Here is an 18,394-nt window from a genome sequence, read left to right on the forward strand (position 1 = left end):
AAGTACTTGAATTAAAGGGTTAAATAGCCACTTCTATATCATGGTAGCTTTGTTTTGCAATCCTTATTTGCTGTGCCAGCCAGGTTGAGTCAACATTAAGCAGATCTAATCCTAAATGTCTATTTGCTGCAGAAAGAGAGGCTTTGATATTTGGATTTTAGTTTTAAATAAGCTTGTTTGGTTTTTTTTTAATTCTAAATGAAACCTTGAGGTAATCCCACTTACTGCTGTACTTAAGCAATTACAAAAAATAAAATAAAAAAATACCAGTCTAACCACATTTATTTTTGCTATATTTGCACAGCCAGCATATTAGAACAGCAAGAAGAAAGTGTCAGTATTTGTTAGCCTTGCGTTTTATTGCCTGCTCTGTTGACTATTGTATATTCATAAAGAGAAACAGCAGTTTAAAAAAAAACGCTTCCAGTTATTGCATGACCTCATTTCCCTGGTATGTAGTATCTGGAGACATTCAGCTGGTTTTGGTGCCTTGCAGGAAGGCGACAGCATAAATTATTTCTCCTGTCCCTCCCTATTTTGAGCAGAATCCTGTGTGGAAATGCTTTGTCTTTGTCACCAGCTTAATCTCCTTGTCTGTGATAAGTGAGCAGCTCATTTGCAAAGCTGTCTCTGTTAAAGGGTTAAGTGTGCATGTGATGCAGCCTGACTTGTTCTTTTTTCCACAATCAACATCCTGTGGTTCAGCTATTGCTGTGGCTAATGTGGAGCGTCTGAAACACAGAGCTGTGATTTCATTGGCTGATCTTAAAGAAGCGAGCCGGGTTTTTCTAACGGAAGCAGAATTGCTGCTAGCTTGTACTCCTTATGGCCTTTACTGATCTTGTGGTTTTCTCAGGAGCTGGCGGAGAAGATCAAAGGTTACCAAGAGCAAATTGCATCTCTCAATTCAAAGTGCAAGATGCTAACCATGAAAGCCAAGCATGCTACTATGCTGCTGACAGTGACAGAGGTGGAGGGGCTGTCAGAGAGAATGGAGGAATTGGATTCAGAAGACATGCTTCCTGCACATAGTGCTCACCCATCTGTAGTGATGGTAAGCAATGAGCGTGTAATTCACATTTATCTGTCGGGATCGTTATTTGCAGTATCACTTCTCACGCTATTGTGAACAGGATTGCAGTCGTTTAGATTGTTTACTTGCTTTTAGGAGATGCCTGAATACTGTGGAGTAAAAGATAATAAACTCAGTTTATGCAAAACAGTAAGGTGAACAGAAAAGTGAAGAGAAATCAGTCAATTATCTTTGTCGGCTATCAGATGGGAGGGGTATAAGTCAACCTTTTAAAATATGTGTACTATATATCAGCACTAAAAACAGTAAATCGCTCACTCTAAATAACAGTAAGTTAGGTTGAGGCTTATACATCTAATAACTCATTTAAAAATTTTATAGCTTGTACGTCAAATGCAGATTGCATGTCTAAATGCAGAACTGAAGAAGAATTTAAACTAAAATGTTATGTTACATATACATTATTTAAACATCTGCAGCAGTGGTAAATTGTTACAGAAGTTGATACTGCACTAAAAATATTTTATAGATAATGTTTCAGTGTTAACTATTAACAGTAAACAGAAGAGCATATTTAAAATCAAAACATTTTATTATGATCATAGAGCAGAAAATTAAAATTTAAAATATAAATTACAGTACAAAATTAAAAGTATTTGAAGGGATCTTCCTCACTGCCTGGCAATAGGTAGCAATTTTCCTAGCTACGTCTTGGTTGATGTCTAATGATATGGTAATAGTTTAGTATTCAACTCATCTGTTTTTGCCTAGGAATTACTGGAGGAGGTGCTATATGATACTTTTGGAAATCTCAATAATAACTCCAATAAAAGAGGACTTAACTGTTTCTATTTCTCTATTCTCTATCTCTGTTTTCTATTTGTTTTGTTCCTAGGTTCCTGTACTTACCCTCATATAAGATGCCCTCATTAAATGGGTGCTGGGAAAGTTTGGTGGAATATGGGCAGGGAGAGGGAAATAAAACAGTATTAGATGACTGAAACGCCACCTAAATGAGTTGAATGGAGCTAAATGATTGTTTTTTGTTGTTTTATATATTTATATTTATTTTATTTATGTATGTATCATATGTAAAAACCACCTATTTTTACATATTGATCAGCTTCTTTTTATAGTATTGCTGAATTTCCAAGGCTTAGGGCCGGGGTACTTACGGGACCGCCTTCTGCCACCAATTGCCTCCCACCGGCCAGTTTGCTGCCACAGAGAGGGCCTCCTCAGGGTGCCGTTGGCCAGACAATGCCGGCTGGCGACCCCCAGGGGGAGAGCCTTCTCTGTGGTAGCACCTACCCTCTGGAACGATCTACCCCCAGAGATACAAGCAATCCCAGACCTCTGGACTTTTCGTCGGGCCCTAAAAACTTACTTTTTCCAGTTAGCCGGGCTGGCCTGATTCCATGTTGGTTTTAACGATGGATACTAATTTTTAATTGAAATGTTTTAAATTATGGGCCAAATTTCATTTAATTATTTTTAAAAATTATTTTAACTTTTGTGTACAAATGTTTTTATTCTGGTTGTTCACTGCCCTGAGTCCGAAAGGAGAAGGGCGGTATACAAATCTAATAAAAGATAAAGATAAAAGATAAAGATACAAAAAGGAGCTTAAGGATCCTATACAACCCCAGTGTTGCAGGTTCAACTGAGGGAAAACTGCCTTGTTTTTGGCTATATGTGCTAGTTGTTTTTCTCTGTAATTTTTCCCACGTAGTTTCCTTGGTAGAATTAATACCTGTGTTTTATCATTATTGTGGCTGTACTAATTTTTAAATAGAACTGTTACATAAATTTCTCAGAAGTTCATCCTTCATCAGCTTTACTAACATACTTTTGGTGAATACATAGTGATCATCAGGAGAAAGGGAAAAAAAGTAAAAAGAAAAATTTGCTTGTAGAAAAGAGATGTTGACAGGCACAGAGGTGGAGAATGTTTTGCCTGCCAAAACCTACCTACGTGCAAGGATTAAGTAGCATGAAGAGTAGAATTCATCTCCTTCTTTATAGTTAGTCTGTCTACAGGTTTGAGAAGGGACCATAGTCTCTTATAAACTATGTTCTGATGAAACTCCACATTTTTGAAAACATTAAATGCAAAGTCTTTCTGGTATCTGAATGATCTTCCTGTCCTTTGGGATGCATTTCCCATGGCAGATGACTGCTGGTCGCTGTCACACACTTCTGTCACCAGTTACTGAGGAATCTGGGGAAGAGGGAAGCAACAGTGAGATCTCTTCTCCTCCTGCCTGTCGCTCTCCTTCACCCGTGGCTAATGCTGATGCTTCTGTTAATCAGGTATCTCCCTCCCTCAGCATTCATTCATCTGTGCTATCTGCAAACATCTGTGGTCCTCGTACAGTGTACAATATCTCGTTTGTTCAGTAATGCTGAGTGTAGATCATTCATGCTGTGAAAATATAGAAACCTTTATTTTATCATTAAGAAATCACCATTCATTCTCACTTACAAAATTAGTTTAGCACGTCAACATTATAAAAGATCTTGAGAAAACAAAACTTTATGCTAACATGTTAGACGTATTTCATTATCTCTTTGTCTTGATTCTGTCACTAAATCATTGCAGAAAGAGATATAATATTTTCCATTGTTTTGTTTATGCGGGAATAATCCAATTTTTTTCATATGATTTCAGCTGTTTTTTTTGCATCGGTTTCATTTCAATAGAAAAGTTCATTTAGTTTGCAACTGCATATGTCTGTACATACGGTGGCAGGCCTTCCATCCATCAAAAGTATTTTGGAATCATTTCGTATCATTCTTTTTACAATGAAAAGAAATATAAAATGGAATAAAACAGTGAACGTTGTAGATTCTGATGTCTCCTTGCATGTACTGTATACTTGAGATCTTCCTACAGATTTTCAATAATATTCAGCTTGTGGTACTGTGAAGGACAATCCAAAACTTTACCTTTCCTTTAAGTACTTCACAGGCATGTTTCAGAACATTACCTTGCTGAAATATACAGCCGCTTTTTCAGCCTTCATTTTTTAATTAGGTTATTTGCTTGAAGGCTAGGAAAATCTAGATGTCCAAAACTAAGTTTTCATTGCAAAGGACATTAAATGGATAGTCCACTGCAGCACAGAGTGTTTCATACAACAACGACCTTCATGGGAACTGCCAGAAGCAAATGTCATAATAAAAGGCATCATTTCAACTATGCAAAATAAAATCTTGATAAACCTGAAATGTTTTGGAATAAAGTGCTTTTCAATGATGAAACAAAAATGGAACTCTAGAATCATAATCCTGCAAGTTACATTAGGAGAAAAATGGGTTACGCATTTGATGAAAGAAACACTTTGAATGCAGCCAGTAGCACAGAAAATATTATGTGTGGCAGGAAAAATGGATGCAAAGGTAAATGCCATCACAATCTTAGAAGCAAATATCTTAGAGTCAGTGAAGAAACTGGATCTGGTTGGCTGTTTTATCGAGATAATTCAAAGCTTACATCTAAAACAACTATGAAGTACTTAAAGGGAAAAAAGTTAAAATAGTTGTCAATGATACTTTAAGCTATATCAGAAACTTGTTTAGGAAACAAATCTTATTTGCAGTGCAACTAATGAAAAAAGTGGGTATCATAAATATATATGTAACATCTGAAATCAAATATTTATGTTATCTTTGTCATTGGCTTTATGTATATTTTAAATAGCATGTGATTGTTTAAAGTTAGTTCTTGTCTGGCTGTTTCCTGGAACACTGGGATGCAGTGCTATATGTTTATCATGTTAAATCAAAGATTGGCAAATTTATAATTCTTCAATAGCACATTTATAATTCTTCAGTTCTGTGTTTGCTTAAATCAGTCATAGCCATCTTCAAAGTTGTTCCACCTTGTGTTTGGTGGTGGTGGTGTTTTTTACATAAAAAGTACAAGCTAAAATGATGGGAAGAAAATAAAATAACACTGTTAAAATATCATAAATGGGAACTATAAAATATTAGTACTAAATTAAAATATATTCAAATTTCAAAAATAAGCTGAACTTTCAGCACTTTTGAAAATATAATATTTTACCTTATGCTCATAGGACATTGCTTATTATCAAGCCTTATCTGCTGAACAATTGCAGACAGAAGCATCCCAAATTCAACCTAGCGCTCCGATTGCTCAGGAATCCTATGAACCAAGATTAGAAGCCCTTTCCAGTACTAAACTGGATGATTTGCAACGTTCTTGGGAGACCCTGAAAAATGTGGTAAGTCTTTTGACATAAGGAGGAATGGAGCAAATATTACCATTAATGTGGATGGGGATTCGTGCTTATGTCAATGTAAATACTTGCAAAGACATATTATTTAGATCAGGGGTGAAATCCAGCAGGTTCTGGAGAACCGGTAGCGGAAATTTTGAGTAGTTCAGAGAACCGGCAAATACCACCTCTGGCCTGCCCCAGAGTGGGGTAGGAATGGAGACTTTGCAATATCCTTCCCCTGGTGTGGGGTGGGAATGGAGATTTTGCAGTATCCTTCCCCTGCCACGTCCACCAAGCCACACCACGCCCACCAAGCCATGCCCACAGAACCAGTAGTAAAAAAAATTGGATTTCACCACTGATTTAGATTGAAAATTAGCTTGCATTGGAACTGTGAGGAAATTTGCATATAGAAGGTTTCAAGGCCTAAAATAACCTCTTCAACTTTAAATTCCAGAAATCACAAAACATTTTAAACCGTCAGATGAGGCCTGATCTGTTCACCTCTACAGGTCCTATTCCTACCCATAAACCAAGTATTAACATGCCTCCATAAAATATGAAGGAGATAAAGGAGGGCAAGGCTGCCAAAATGAGAGAGGGCTGATCATGTTTTTGGATATGGAATACTGACTTTTGAAAAACAAAAAATACAAGTTAATAAAAGTTTGATATAGCAGCTGATTAGCTGGAATATTCAGAAGGAGCAATCCACAATGCAAATGCTGTTTCAGGTCATATTTGGAGCTTTAGTAATAGCAATAGAATTTAGACCTATATACTGCTTCACAGTGCTTTACAGCCCTCTCTAAGCAGTTTACAGAGTCAACATATTGCCCCCAACAATCTGGGTCCTCATTTTACCGACCTTGGAAGGATGGAAGGCTGAATCAACCTTGAACTAGTGAGAATTGAACTGCTGGCAGTTGGCAGAATTAGCCTGCAATATTGCATTCTAACCACTGCGCCACGACGGTTTTCTTTAGCTGTGGTTCCAGATGTGGATCCTGGATTATTATTGAGTATTGTGATTATACTATACAACACAAGACCAATTGCTCTGACACCCAGTCTTTAATCTTACTGTGAACTCTAAAATCCATCAAGTTTAATATGTGAGAATATTGGTAAATCTGTTTGCTTTTTCATATTGGCCATTCATACATAAAGATCTTCATTAGGGGTCTTTCTTTGAAATAATAAAGTTATAGCAAAAAGTTAAGTTATATTAAACTGATTTTTTTAAAAAAAGATTCACCAGGTATCCCTTGCTATATTTTTAATGTAAGATTGTTGGGTTTCTGTTGTGTTTTAGCTTGTGTTCATTTCATGTCACTATGTTAAAGGTGTTTTTTTTTTTTAATCAACTGCTTTGGAAATATATTTCAGATGTGGTTAAACAGTATTTGAAATTAGTAAATAGTTCAGGTACTTGTCAGATTCCAAAAAAGTGACTTCATGCCAACATGTGGATGTCTAGAAATAAAAGCAGTTCTATGCCCATTTTAAATTACCAACATCATGAATCCATATAATATAAAGAGGAGTTATGGCAAAAGAAATTATATGAAATACGAAAACATTAGATTTGTATCATTAAATTTATCAACTAGATTCTAGTTGATAGAGCTGTTTTGCAACTATTTGGCAACAAAAATTTAATGCAATAATATTTATGGGGAAAAAAAGCCTCTGCAGAAGTATGTCTTTTAAAAGCTTAAGGTAAAATCACTAAGCTGTAAGTTGTATATGTGTGTTAAAAAAAAAACCTATTTAATATATCTATATGCTTTCTTTTTCTTTTTAATGACATTTGTTAAAATTAAATTTTCCTTTTAGATTAGTGAAAAACAGCGCACACTTTATGAAGCCCTTGAACGGCAGCAGAAATATCAAGATTCTCTTCAGTCTATATCAACAAAAATGGAAGCCGTTGAGGTGAAATTAAATGACACTCTAGACAATAATAAGAGTCCAGAAAGCCAGATGGCTGGCCACCAGGTAAAATCAATCTATCAATAAACAAGCACATGGCTGTTTATTGTTTCTTGTTCAGTTTCAGGTGCCTGGTCTTCAGATCCAACTGTATGGCAAAGTTATGTCAGACACGTTTTCATTCTTTGCCTTCTTTTAGAAAGTGGTGAAATGTTTTGTTTTTTTTTTTAGAAAATAAGTATTTTAAAAGGAAAATGGTATTACTTTAAAGGTATTATGTATTTGTCAAATGCTCATTCATTATGTTTGTTTTTACTGTAGTAAAGTGCAGGTAAAGAAATGAATTGAACTTTTGATCTCATTCCAGATAGTCTGGGGAGGCCCATACAATCTTCAAACAAGTCTGTTTGAATGAATCAACAAGTAAAGCAAATCCTCTTCCATTAACAAAATGTGCATTAGCCTCTCTGTGTACTCCCCCAGCCTTCTATTTCATCACCTTCCATCTTTATCCTTGCCAGTCCCTCAAAGGAGCCTGGAAAGAGGGAATGTCTTTTCCCTTTTTTATTTTTTTTTAAAAAGTTTTTTATTAATTTTACAATAACACAACACAACATACAAAACACAAACACACAATATGTGTTTCTTTTTACATATCAGTTTCGTTCCTCTTACTTTCTACTTTCTACATTTCCCATTTTTCTCATCCTTTATTATCTTTATCGTCCCTTTATTTCCAGTTTAATTCATTTACAGTATTTTACACATTTGTCACATCATTTATTCATTTTTACTTTCCCTAATCTTGAGCCAATCGTACCACTCAGCCCATACTTGATAATATTCTGTATTTTCCTTTTCTTTTATTTCTTTCATTAATTTATCCATCTCTGGACAGTCCAGGATTTTCTTAATTGTTTCTTCCTCTGTTGGTACCTTTTCGTTTTTCCAGGACTGTGCATAGACTATCCTTGCCGCTGTAATTATATGCAAAATCAAATATCTAACTTCTTTACTGTAAGTTCTGTTCAATATCCCCAGTAAAAACCTCTCTGGTTTCAAGTCCACATTGTAACCAATTATCTCTTCTATCCAACTTCTAATTTTAGCCCAATATTTTTCCCCCTTTTTTTTTTATAAAAGGAAGGTTTTTTCCCCCCACCCTTCCATTGGTTTAATAGAGAGTGCTCTGACTGGGTGCTACAGAGAATGGACCTTAAAGTAGAGGATACAGGAGCAATTGAGGACAAAGCCATTTCCAGGACTGGTCATTTATTTATGTGGAGGTGCCACAAGTCTGAATCTTAACTCATTGATTTTAAATAAATTAACATATTGTGGTTATAAACATCAATTCCTAATAGAGTGTTTTGGTCTGATTTTGTGATTGTTTAGTTCTGATGTGCCTAGATGCTTAAGTGAGTATTTAAATAAAGCAATTAAATCTTGTATTCCTCTGTGGTACTATATATACATAGGATCCAATGGAATGTGCTACTCAGTTTATAATACAGGTAATCTTCGATTTATGACCACTGTTGAACCCAAACGTTACGATGCTAAGTGAGACATTTGTTAGTTGCGCCCCATTTTATGATCTTTTTTTGCCACAGTTGTTAAGTGAATCACTGCAGTTGTTAAATTAGTAACATGGTTGGTAGGAGAATCTGGCTTCCTCATTGACTTTGCTTGTCAGAAGGTCACAAAAAGTGATAATCTGATCTTGAGACACGGCAGCATTCATAAATAGGAACCAGTTGCTGAGCATCTAAATTTTGATCATATGACCATGGATATGCTGTAATGGTTGTAGGTGTGAAAACTGGTCATAAGTCACTTTTTCAGTGCCATTGTAACTTTGAACAGTCACTAAATGAATCGTTGTAAGACGAGGACTACCTATACTCACTGGAACTCAGCAGTTCAAACGTATTAATCATTTTAAGACATGTTTTTTCCCAGAAATAAAGTGATTAAGTTGGTCCTGTTTAACTTCTGTCTTTAATAGGCTTTGATGGATGAAATTCTGATGCTCCAAGAGGAAATAAGTGAGCTACAAACCTCATTAGCGGAGGAATTGGTGTCTGAACCATTAGAGGCAGATGCTGCTGAGCAGTTGGCTCTGCAATCCACGCTGACCGTGTTAGCAGAGAGAATGGCCACTATTAAAATGAAAGCTTCAGGAAAACAGCAGCTTCTTGAGGTACCAGGATGCTGAAAGAAAGTTTTAATTACACAGTTCAGTAAATAAATTAATTTTTTCAACGGGGACTGCGGATATGTTGATGGATTAATCTGACACTATCCAATTCTATAATCCAACAACACCATGGCTGGATGGTTTTCATTGTATTAAGTCCTGACTCCTTCATGCTTCAGTTACACAGTTTTCTGCACATGAGAAATTCCCCTTCTGCAATATTGCTTCAGAAGCAACAGTGCTTCTCTTTATTTTTCCCACAGGGCAGGGTCAACATCTCACACGGTGCAGCAATTACTAAATCCTACATAGATTTAACTTAAGGTTATGTGTTAAGAATAAGTCTCATGGCCAGCAAAAGAATTAATATTATTCTCTCCTGGGAATTCTGGACTGGGATAAATTAATCTCTCAAACTGTTATCTTCTCCCTATACATTGTGCTAACTCCTCTTTGGTGATCTCCTATTGCCGAGAAACATGCACATTTTCAGAAATCTAAAACTACTTTAATCCAATCCATGCTAGCCATTTTCTCCCTTTCCGTCTCTCAGGCTAACATTTCCTTTCTGCCAGCTCTTTAGCCCATTTCAGCTTCTTTCCCATTCTTCTTGAGAAACTCAATGTGTGAAAAGCCCTTATCTTTTTCTATCCTGACTATTTTTGCACTTTCAGCTAGGACAGGGATATCAAACTCACATTGTCATGGCGGTGTCACGTGACATATCGGGACTTTTTCCCCTTCGTTAAACTAGGTGTGGGTGTGGCCAGCGCGTGACGCATCTGGCCTGTGGGCCAGGAGTTTTGACGTATCTGGCCCGTGGGCCAGGAGATCACCTAACAAGATGGCAGACATTTGAAAACAAATACATTACAAATAATAGTGTGTAATTCACAGGAGAAACTCAATGAGCAACTGGAAGAACAGCGTCAAGAGCAGGCCCTGCAAAGGTATCGCTCTGAGGCAGATGAACTTGATCACTGGCTTCTGAACACACAAGCATCTCTAAATACTACATTGGTGACTGACGAGGAGCCTATGGATATGGATTCTCAGTTGGTTGACTGCCAGGTGGAAAAAATTCTTCATATTTAAATATTATTTCTAATATTTAATAAATTAACATTACTCACAACAGGAATGCTGTTTTTATTGATTATGTGCCATCAGATCAGTGTCAACTCTTAGCAGTTGGGCCAGTTTTAATTGTGTCAAAATAAAATTAAATTACAGGGCATTATTTTTGGTAACAAATTGGGTGGGTGGGTGATTTGTTCAGGCTTAAAACATCATACAATAAAGTCTAGTTATAATGCAAGTAATTTTAAAATGTTTCAATAGTGACAATTTTATGCTTTAAACCTTAAGAGTTATAAATAATTACTGAAGAGAAAAAATATTTTCTTAAATTGAAGAAGTTTAAACTCCAATTAAATTGTAGTTTGTTGAAACAAGTCAAGATCAGCCCATGATTTATGGTCATGGTTTGTGTAATAATCCATATATTCATAAAATAAACTGAACATAATAATAAACTACAGGTAGTTTTAAAGGGGAAGAGAGTCCTTCTAAACTCTAAATGATTGTCCTTTGGAGAAGAGGTTAGCAGGAGGCATAAAATTCAAGACTTTGTTTAAGCAAAGACGAGGATTATCTGAAACACATCATTAAATTCTTATGATCTGATTTACATGAGAAATGAGAGATAATCTATGAAGAATCTAATAAAGTTGTGTTTATAGAAGCAGACAAGTGTTTAGTTGGAAGATCTTCTAGAAAGAGAATTAGCTTATCTGTTTCATTTTACCTGTTTATTCTTTGTAATGGGAGAGAGTAATGTGTCATGCCATCTTTGTATGCAGTGAGAAGGACTAGTTGTATCATGACACAAATACATAATTTGCACAATATTAATTTCATTGTAATTTCTATGCTTCATTATATAATTGCCTTTGGGTACAGTTTTAGACAAACTGCTAGCCTGCCTCGAATTTATGTAAACCTCAGAATTCTATAAAAATAAAAAAGGAGCAAATAATTTAACCCAGAAATCTTTAAACTTGTCGATGTCAGAATATTTAGACTGCATGTAAATAAATTATCTGCATTTCAAAATAAATATGCCAGAGATTTGTCCCTTTAAGTCGCTCTAAGTGAAAGAAGATTATGCAGAGGATCTTAGGTCAGTTTTGCACCAATCAGAAATATCCACTGTGAGAAGAAGCTTATCAATTCAAGAGAGCAATGAGGGAAGGAAGGGTGAGAAGTGCAGAAGTACACGAAGTAGAAAAATAAGACACAAGTTGTCGTGACTAAATGAGATCTGCCTATTGCAATAATCTACGGATGTCATTGTCTGCCAGATTACTGCACTAAAGAAATGGAACAGAAGCAAACATATAAGCAACAGTGACATCCAACATATATTTATCACTTATGTCTTTCTTTTCAAACAAAAAAAATTTTTTTTACAAATGAAATATCTTAAGCATGTTTCTGAGAACATTGAGTTTGAGAAAATACTCAGCAACAATGTGAATTTGTTTGCTTTTCTTCATTGAAGAAAGAGTGAGGTAGGTTTTTGATGGATGCTTCAGAATGTATGAATTTGCTTCGCTGTTTTTGCTGCTTCAGAATATGCTTGGGGAAATTGAGCAGAAGGTGGTGACTTTGTCTGAGCTGTCCGTACACAATGAAAACCTCCTCATGGAAGGAAAAGCTCAAACCAAGGATGAGGCTGAGCAGCTGGCACTGAAACTCAGAACGCTGAAGGGAAGTCTTCTGGAACTACAGAGAATCCTTCGTGACAAGCAGATCAACATCCAGGTAAGGAGCTCTTTTCAACTGGTTTTTGGGTTTATGTGTAGCAATTGAGAAATAGTATAATGTTTACTGTTAAGAATATATACTCTGGGATAATGTTTCCTCTTATTTTTTTTTTATTTTTTTTGTAATATTTGATATAATTAAATAACAAACTGTGTGAGCTGATTTACTAGCTCAGTTTTATTCCCCACTTTCTACTTTTGTCTCTGTGTATGTTTGTGGACACACCTTTGAGTCAGCCTTAAGTCTTGACAACTGCTTTGAGCAGTCCCTAAGATTCTCAGAAGTGGTTCGCCCTCACCTTCTTTCTAGGGCTAAAAGAGAATGGCTGGTCCAAAGTGATCCACTTGGAACTGGGACTGACATCCAGTCTCCTCTTTCTAGTCTGGTGCCTTAACCAGTATACCAAACTGTCTCTCCTCCTATTCTGATGAGTACTTTTTGTTTTGGGACAAATGTTCAAATATTGTAACCTTGATATAAAAATGAGCATTAATCAAGTCATAAATCAAATAAAGTTACTAATTCATTGTTAATTGGTTAAAGTCAGAGAGAAATGGCAAGTAGTATTTTGTTCTAATACACCATTTTTTGTTTACATGGATAAGAAACAATGAGGAAAGACCTGCTTTCATTAGTAGGGTTCTTTCACTAAATAAGGGTATACATTTTAATTCTGGAGCATTTATTTGATATAACAATTCCATATGGATGTTGTCTGTGATCATTATGGACACAATACATGCAGGGACTTGCCAATGCTCATTAAGGCTTCTCATTTCTCAACATAGTTTTTGAATTAGGATATCATCTGCCAGGTTGGTTGGTTCGCTTATCAGAGTGAGATGGGCAGTATATGATTTTAATAAATAAATATTTCTATATAGAAAAGTTTGCATACCAAATGAGCAGTTCATTCATACACAATACCATTTCAAACTTCTTTTTCAAATATTTAGAATATCTACCTTGTCATTTCTTTTCAACAAGGTGGTTTGTTCCAGATATCTGTGATCTTTTTGTAGGCATGTGTGTCCTATTATTTATTTAATTCTTAGTTAAATGATAAAGCATATGATATTTTTGCTAATAACCAGAGACTTATATTTCTGATCATAGTAGAGGAATGGTAACTTTTGGTCAGTATACCAAATCACATTGCCAAATAAAACAAAACATTAAAATTAGGAATGCCATTCTTTTTAAATTCCAGTTCTGATCTAAATTAGTGAATTAAAATCCTCTGTAATTTCATGAATTAAATTTGAATAATAATATGGTGTGACATGTGGAAATAATTTAAGAAGCTGTTTTGAGTAATTTGATATAGATCTGACTCTGAATAGCATAAAATAGGCAGCGCTATAAGCAAGGTATGGTAAACAAACTTCCTATATTCCCAGATGAATTCGTCATATTTATAAAGAGGTTAAATAGAGCTGTGTCTTGTAAAGATGAGATTCTCTCCATCACGATATCTCTTCTTGTCATGTCTTCCTCTTTTATATCCCTTTTTGCTTTGTCTTCTGAGTAAATTTTCTTTACAAAAACCATTTTAGAAGCCCTAAATCTATATATAAATCATCATGCTAAGAAGCCAGAAAATTACACTTCAAATAGCAATCCTACTTCTATTTGTATTTCCTACTCACACTCCACCCCCTCCCTTCTTTTTCTTTATTAAAGCAGGGAGCTGTACAGGAAAAGGAAGAATATAAATCAGATCTGGTCACATCTCAAGATCCCAGTGTCCAGGAGTGGTTGGCTCAAGCACAAACAACCCGTTCACAACAACAGCTAAGCATCATACAAAGACAGAAAGTGAGCATTTTGCACATAAATGCAAATGTTATATGTGTTTAGGGATTTTTATTGTGTTCATTTCAACACGGATATAGGTAGATGATTTTTTAAACTTGCTTCAGTCATAACCATAAAAGAGACTCTGTGTAATTGAGGTACACTTTGTCTTATTTCATTAACAATATTCTCAATAGGGTGTAGCTTTTCTAGCCCTCTTCCTATTTTCATATAGAGAACATCACGGGTGGGTTCTACTTACCTTTACTACTGGTTTGCAACGGGGCTGCGCGCTCTTCTGCACATGCGCAGAAGCTTCTGCACATGCACAGCAGCGTTCTGATGATGTCAGGGTTGGTGGGCGGAGCCTCCCGCTGGTTTTACTACGGTTCTAGGGGGGCAACCCACCACTGGAGGCAACCAGGGGCAACCCACCACTGGAGAACATGAATATCTGCACTCAGTCTCCAGTCCAAACTGGAACCATTTTGTAATTTATAAATTGTCATAAAAGTAGGGGTCTGTGCATGCTGTTTTCAATTGTAAATATCTACAATAAATATATGGATGGACCAAATAAACTATACTGAACCATACAATACTGAAGTGCAGCCTACAGTATATAGAGATTGCATAATAATGGAAGTTTATTATTAGATTAGCTCCATTAATATGCAATCTTAATCTTAGTGTGCAATAACAATTTTTGCTACTATAGTCTATAGATCAACCCAGCTCTCCTCCTACAATCCTTCCACAGTGGTTATTGTTCTGATGCATCCTATAATCGCTTCCATTTTCTAATAAGCAACATTCTAACATCTGCTCTAAACATGTTGTTGTTATTTCTGTTGGAAGTAATAGAATAGTAATAAAATACAGACAAAGATCACCCAAGACATTTTTATAATATATATGGGTAGAGATGAAATAATCTTTCTGGAAATTATGACAGCTGCTGCTTAGCAAATCTTGTTACAAATGTGCTTCTTTTTCTTTACCGTGACAAATAGCAGTTACACGCTTAATTATATGCCTACTGCCTGAAACTGTAAAGCCTCTGAGAATGGATAGCACAGGCAGCACTAACATTTGTCTCATTGTGTTGGAAAGGCTATAGGAGAGGGGACATTCCAAAATTAGAACTTAACTGTAGTTCAAATAATTCTGTTAGTGGCTCTCTGTTTTGTTTATTTTTTTTAGGAATTAGAGAAAGAACTAGCGGAGCAAAAGAACCTTCTTCGTTCAGTGGCAAGTCGTGGAGAAGAAATTTTAACTCAATCATTTTCAGATATGCCTTATTCTAGGTGAATATTTATGCTTAAATGCTTCATCTTCCATGATCATGTCTATATATTCCCTTGTAGGGAGATTGTACGGAAAAAAATAGTTTACATTTAAAATAAGAGGTTCAATTATGTGTCTGTCATCTACAGATTAAGTAAGTATTTGAGTATTTTTTCCTAACCATTTTATGAGAATGTTTCAATAAGATGATATACATAAGATTGAATGAAACTGCTGATGGTAGGAAATATCAGAAACCATCAGATTCTCCCATAGTGAGGATCTCTTCAGACAAACCTTCTCTGAATTGATGCACTGGAGATTCATGAAATTATAGTAACATTACATCTGATGGATAAAATTTCAGGAAAACTGTTTTGTACCTAAATCACACAGTGTGGGCTTTGCTTTTTATGAAAGACTCAAAATTAGCACTTCTCACTATAGTTTAGGATAAATTTATTACATCTAAAAATATTAGCCTTAGCAACTCATTAATATTTACTGTATTTAATTTACAACTCCTCTTGAATTGTTAGATTAATTTAAAATGAATTTAGCTCATTTATGTTATCATTATGAAAAATGGTTTCAAACAGTGATATGACAATATTATTATAGTCACACAGTGAGCCAGATATTTAGACTGAATTTGGCAGTTTTGTCCATCTATTGAGTCCTTCCCAAGAACTTGAGATAGATGTTTATTGTTGTTGTTGGTGGTGGTGGTGGTGGTTGCCCAGTCAACCAGATGTTTCTACTGGATTTGGATTTTTATCCACCTATTAAGCCCACTTCAAGGAGTTGGGATAGGTAGATATTGTTTTTTGATGGTGTTAAACATCTTATTGTGGTTCATCACATAGTCAGCCAGGTATTTAGCCTGGATTTGACATTTTTATCCACTTATTGAGTCTTTCCTAAGAATTTGGGATAGGCAAATGTTGTTATTTGATCCTGTTAAAGGTAACATTGCCAGGTATAAGCTGTTCCAAGTAAAGCTGCCTTTTGCAATTGTCTAATGGTGATTTTGTCAATGCCAATGATGTAACTTCAAGTGGACTCCAAATTCAAATCTCATTTTTAATGGCACAATTAAGGATCCACCCTAATCTGCATGATTTGAGAAGTCATTAAAACTCTGGTATCTTATCATATGAGATGCTAACTGAAAAATCACAGTAATTCCATTCTCACGATTTGTATTTATATTTTATATGATAGCAAGAAGCCAGATAAACTAACAGAAGAACTGAATTTAGAAGGAGAAAAGCCCCCAGGCGAAGATCAGATGAAAATGAAATGGGAAAGTCTCAATCAAGAATTCAGCATTAAGCACAGACTTCTACAGAATGCTCTGGAACAAGAACAAGAGCAGTCAGTAAGTAACCTTTCAGAATTATTTTTGTCATTCTTCATATGAACAATGTTAAAGGTTAGCTTAGCAATGTTTCTTATGCAGATGGAAAAGGACCTAAATAGGGACTACAGGTAATCCTCAACTTTCGACCACAATTGAGCCCAAAATTTCGGTTGCTAAAACAGACATTTGTTATGTGAATTGCCCCTTTCTTGCCACAGTTGTTAAGTGAATCACCACAGTTTTTAAGTTGGTGACCTGGTTGTTAAGTGAATCTGACTTCCCCATTGACTTTGCTTGTCAGAAGGTCGCCAAAAGTGATCACATGACTCTGGGACACTGCAACTGTCATAAATATGAGTCAGTTGCCAAGAATCTGAATTTTGATCACGTGACCATGGGGATGCTGCAATGATCATAAGTATGAAAAATGGTCATAATTTACTTCTTTTAGTGCTTTTGTAACTTTGAACAGTCACTAAATTAACTGTTGTAAGTCAAGGACTACCTGTACTGAAGCTCACTTTATATGGTGAAGACACTCAGAAGTACTTGCTGGTGCAGAATGCATCAGGGGGACTACTAGCAAGAGCAACCTACTGTTCTAGAATTACTCCTATCTTGCAGTTGCTGCAATTGATGCATCATTTCAAGATGCTGGTTATTACCCATAACCAGGGGTGAAATGCTCCCGGTTCGGACCGGATCACCCGATCCGGTAGTGATGGAGGCGGGTGGTTTGGAGAACCGGTAGCAAAAATCCCTGAATGCCCAGCTGAGCCACACAATCATCAGAGGCTTTATCTTTTAATTTTTAAAAGCATTTTTTCTACAACCTCTTCGGCTGAAAAAATGGTTTTAAAAGTTAAAAAAAAAGCCTCTGATGATCGCGCGGCTCAGCTGGGATCGTCAAAGGGATCGCCAGCTGATGATCCCAGCTGAGTTGCCTAATCAGCAGAGGCTTTTTTTCTTTTAAAAGCCTCTCTGACGATCCAAGCTGAGTTGCCTGATCAGCAGAGGCTTTTTTTCTTTTAAAAGCCTGTGATGATCCAAGCTGAGTTGCCTGATCGGCAGAGGTTTTTTTTCTTTTAAATGCCTCTGATGATCCAAGCTGAGTTGCCTGATCGGCAGAAGTTTTTTTTCTTTTAAATGCCTCTGACAATCCAAGCTGAGTTGCCTCATCGGCAGAGGTTTTTTTTTTCTTTTAAAAGCCTCTGCTGATCAGGCAGCTCATCTTGGATCGTCAGAGCCTTTTGAAAGCATTTTTTTACAACCTCTTCACCGAAGAGGTTGTAGAAAAAAATGGTTTTAAAAGAAAAAAAAATTGGCCACGCCCACCTAGTCACATTACCCACCACCACCAAGCCACCCACACAGAACCGGTAGTAACAAATTTTAGATTTCACCACTGCCCATAACCATATATGATGTGGCATTTGGTTACTTTAGTGACTGCTTTCCTGAGCATGATTATACCCATCTGGTCCAAACACTGAAAAAAAGCCTGCTACAATTTCCACTCCCTTATGTGATAATGAAAAGTTGTGAAACAGAAGGCTGGAGTCAAGCTTTTGACATTCAGTTTTCCTGGAGTTTCATTTAATAAGGTTTATTGTAAAGGTATGAAGCCATCTCAGCAGCTGGATTTTTTTTCCCACTTTAAAAACCAATTTATCTCTCCACTTTTAAAGACAGAAAGTTTTTCC

General features: G+C 36.0%; 1 protein-coding gene across 1 annotated transcript in view; it reads left to right on the plus strand.

The window, feature by feature from the left end:
- Positions 1-18,394, plus strand: part of SYNE1 (spectrin repeat containing nuclear envelope protein 1) — a 335,993-nt gene that overhangs the window by 192,840 nt on the left and 124,759 nt on the right. Inside the window, exons 90-99 of the mRNA XM_070932643.1 lie at positions 857-1,054; positions 3,206-3,346; positions 5,116-5,283; positions 7,120-7,281; positions 9,224-9,418; positions 10,313-10,486; positions 12,050-12,241; positions 13,928-14,062; positions 15,245-15,348; positions 16,553-16,709. Coding sequence (XP_070788744.1) covers positions 857-1,054; positions 3,206-3,346; positions 5,116-5,283; positions 7,120-7,281; positions 9,224-9,418; positions 10,313-10,486; positions 12,050-12,241; positions 13,928-14,062; positions 15,245-15,348; positions 16,553-16,709 — 1,626 coding nt within the window. The remainder of the gene's footprint in view (positions 1-856; positions 1,055-3,205; positions 3,347-5,115; positions 5,284-7,119; positions 7,282-9,223; positions 9,419-10,312; positions 10,487-12,049; positions 12,242-13,927; positions 14,063-15,244; positions 15,349-16,552; positions 16,710-18,394) is intronic.

This window comes from Pituophis catenifer, unplaced genomic scaffold (genome assembly GCF_029215685.1).
Source record: "Pituophis catenifer annectens isolate HBS135680 unplaced genomic scaffold, rPitCat1.0.hap2 SCAF_1, whole genome shotgun sequence".
In the NCBI taxonomy this organism is placed as follows: Eukaryota; Metazoa; Chordata; class Lepidosauria; order Squamata; family Colubridae; genus Pituophis; species Pituophis catenifer.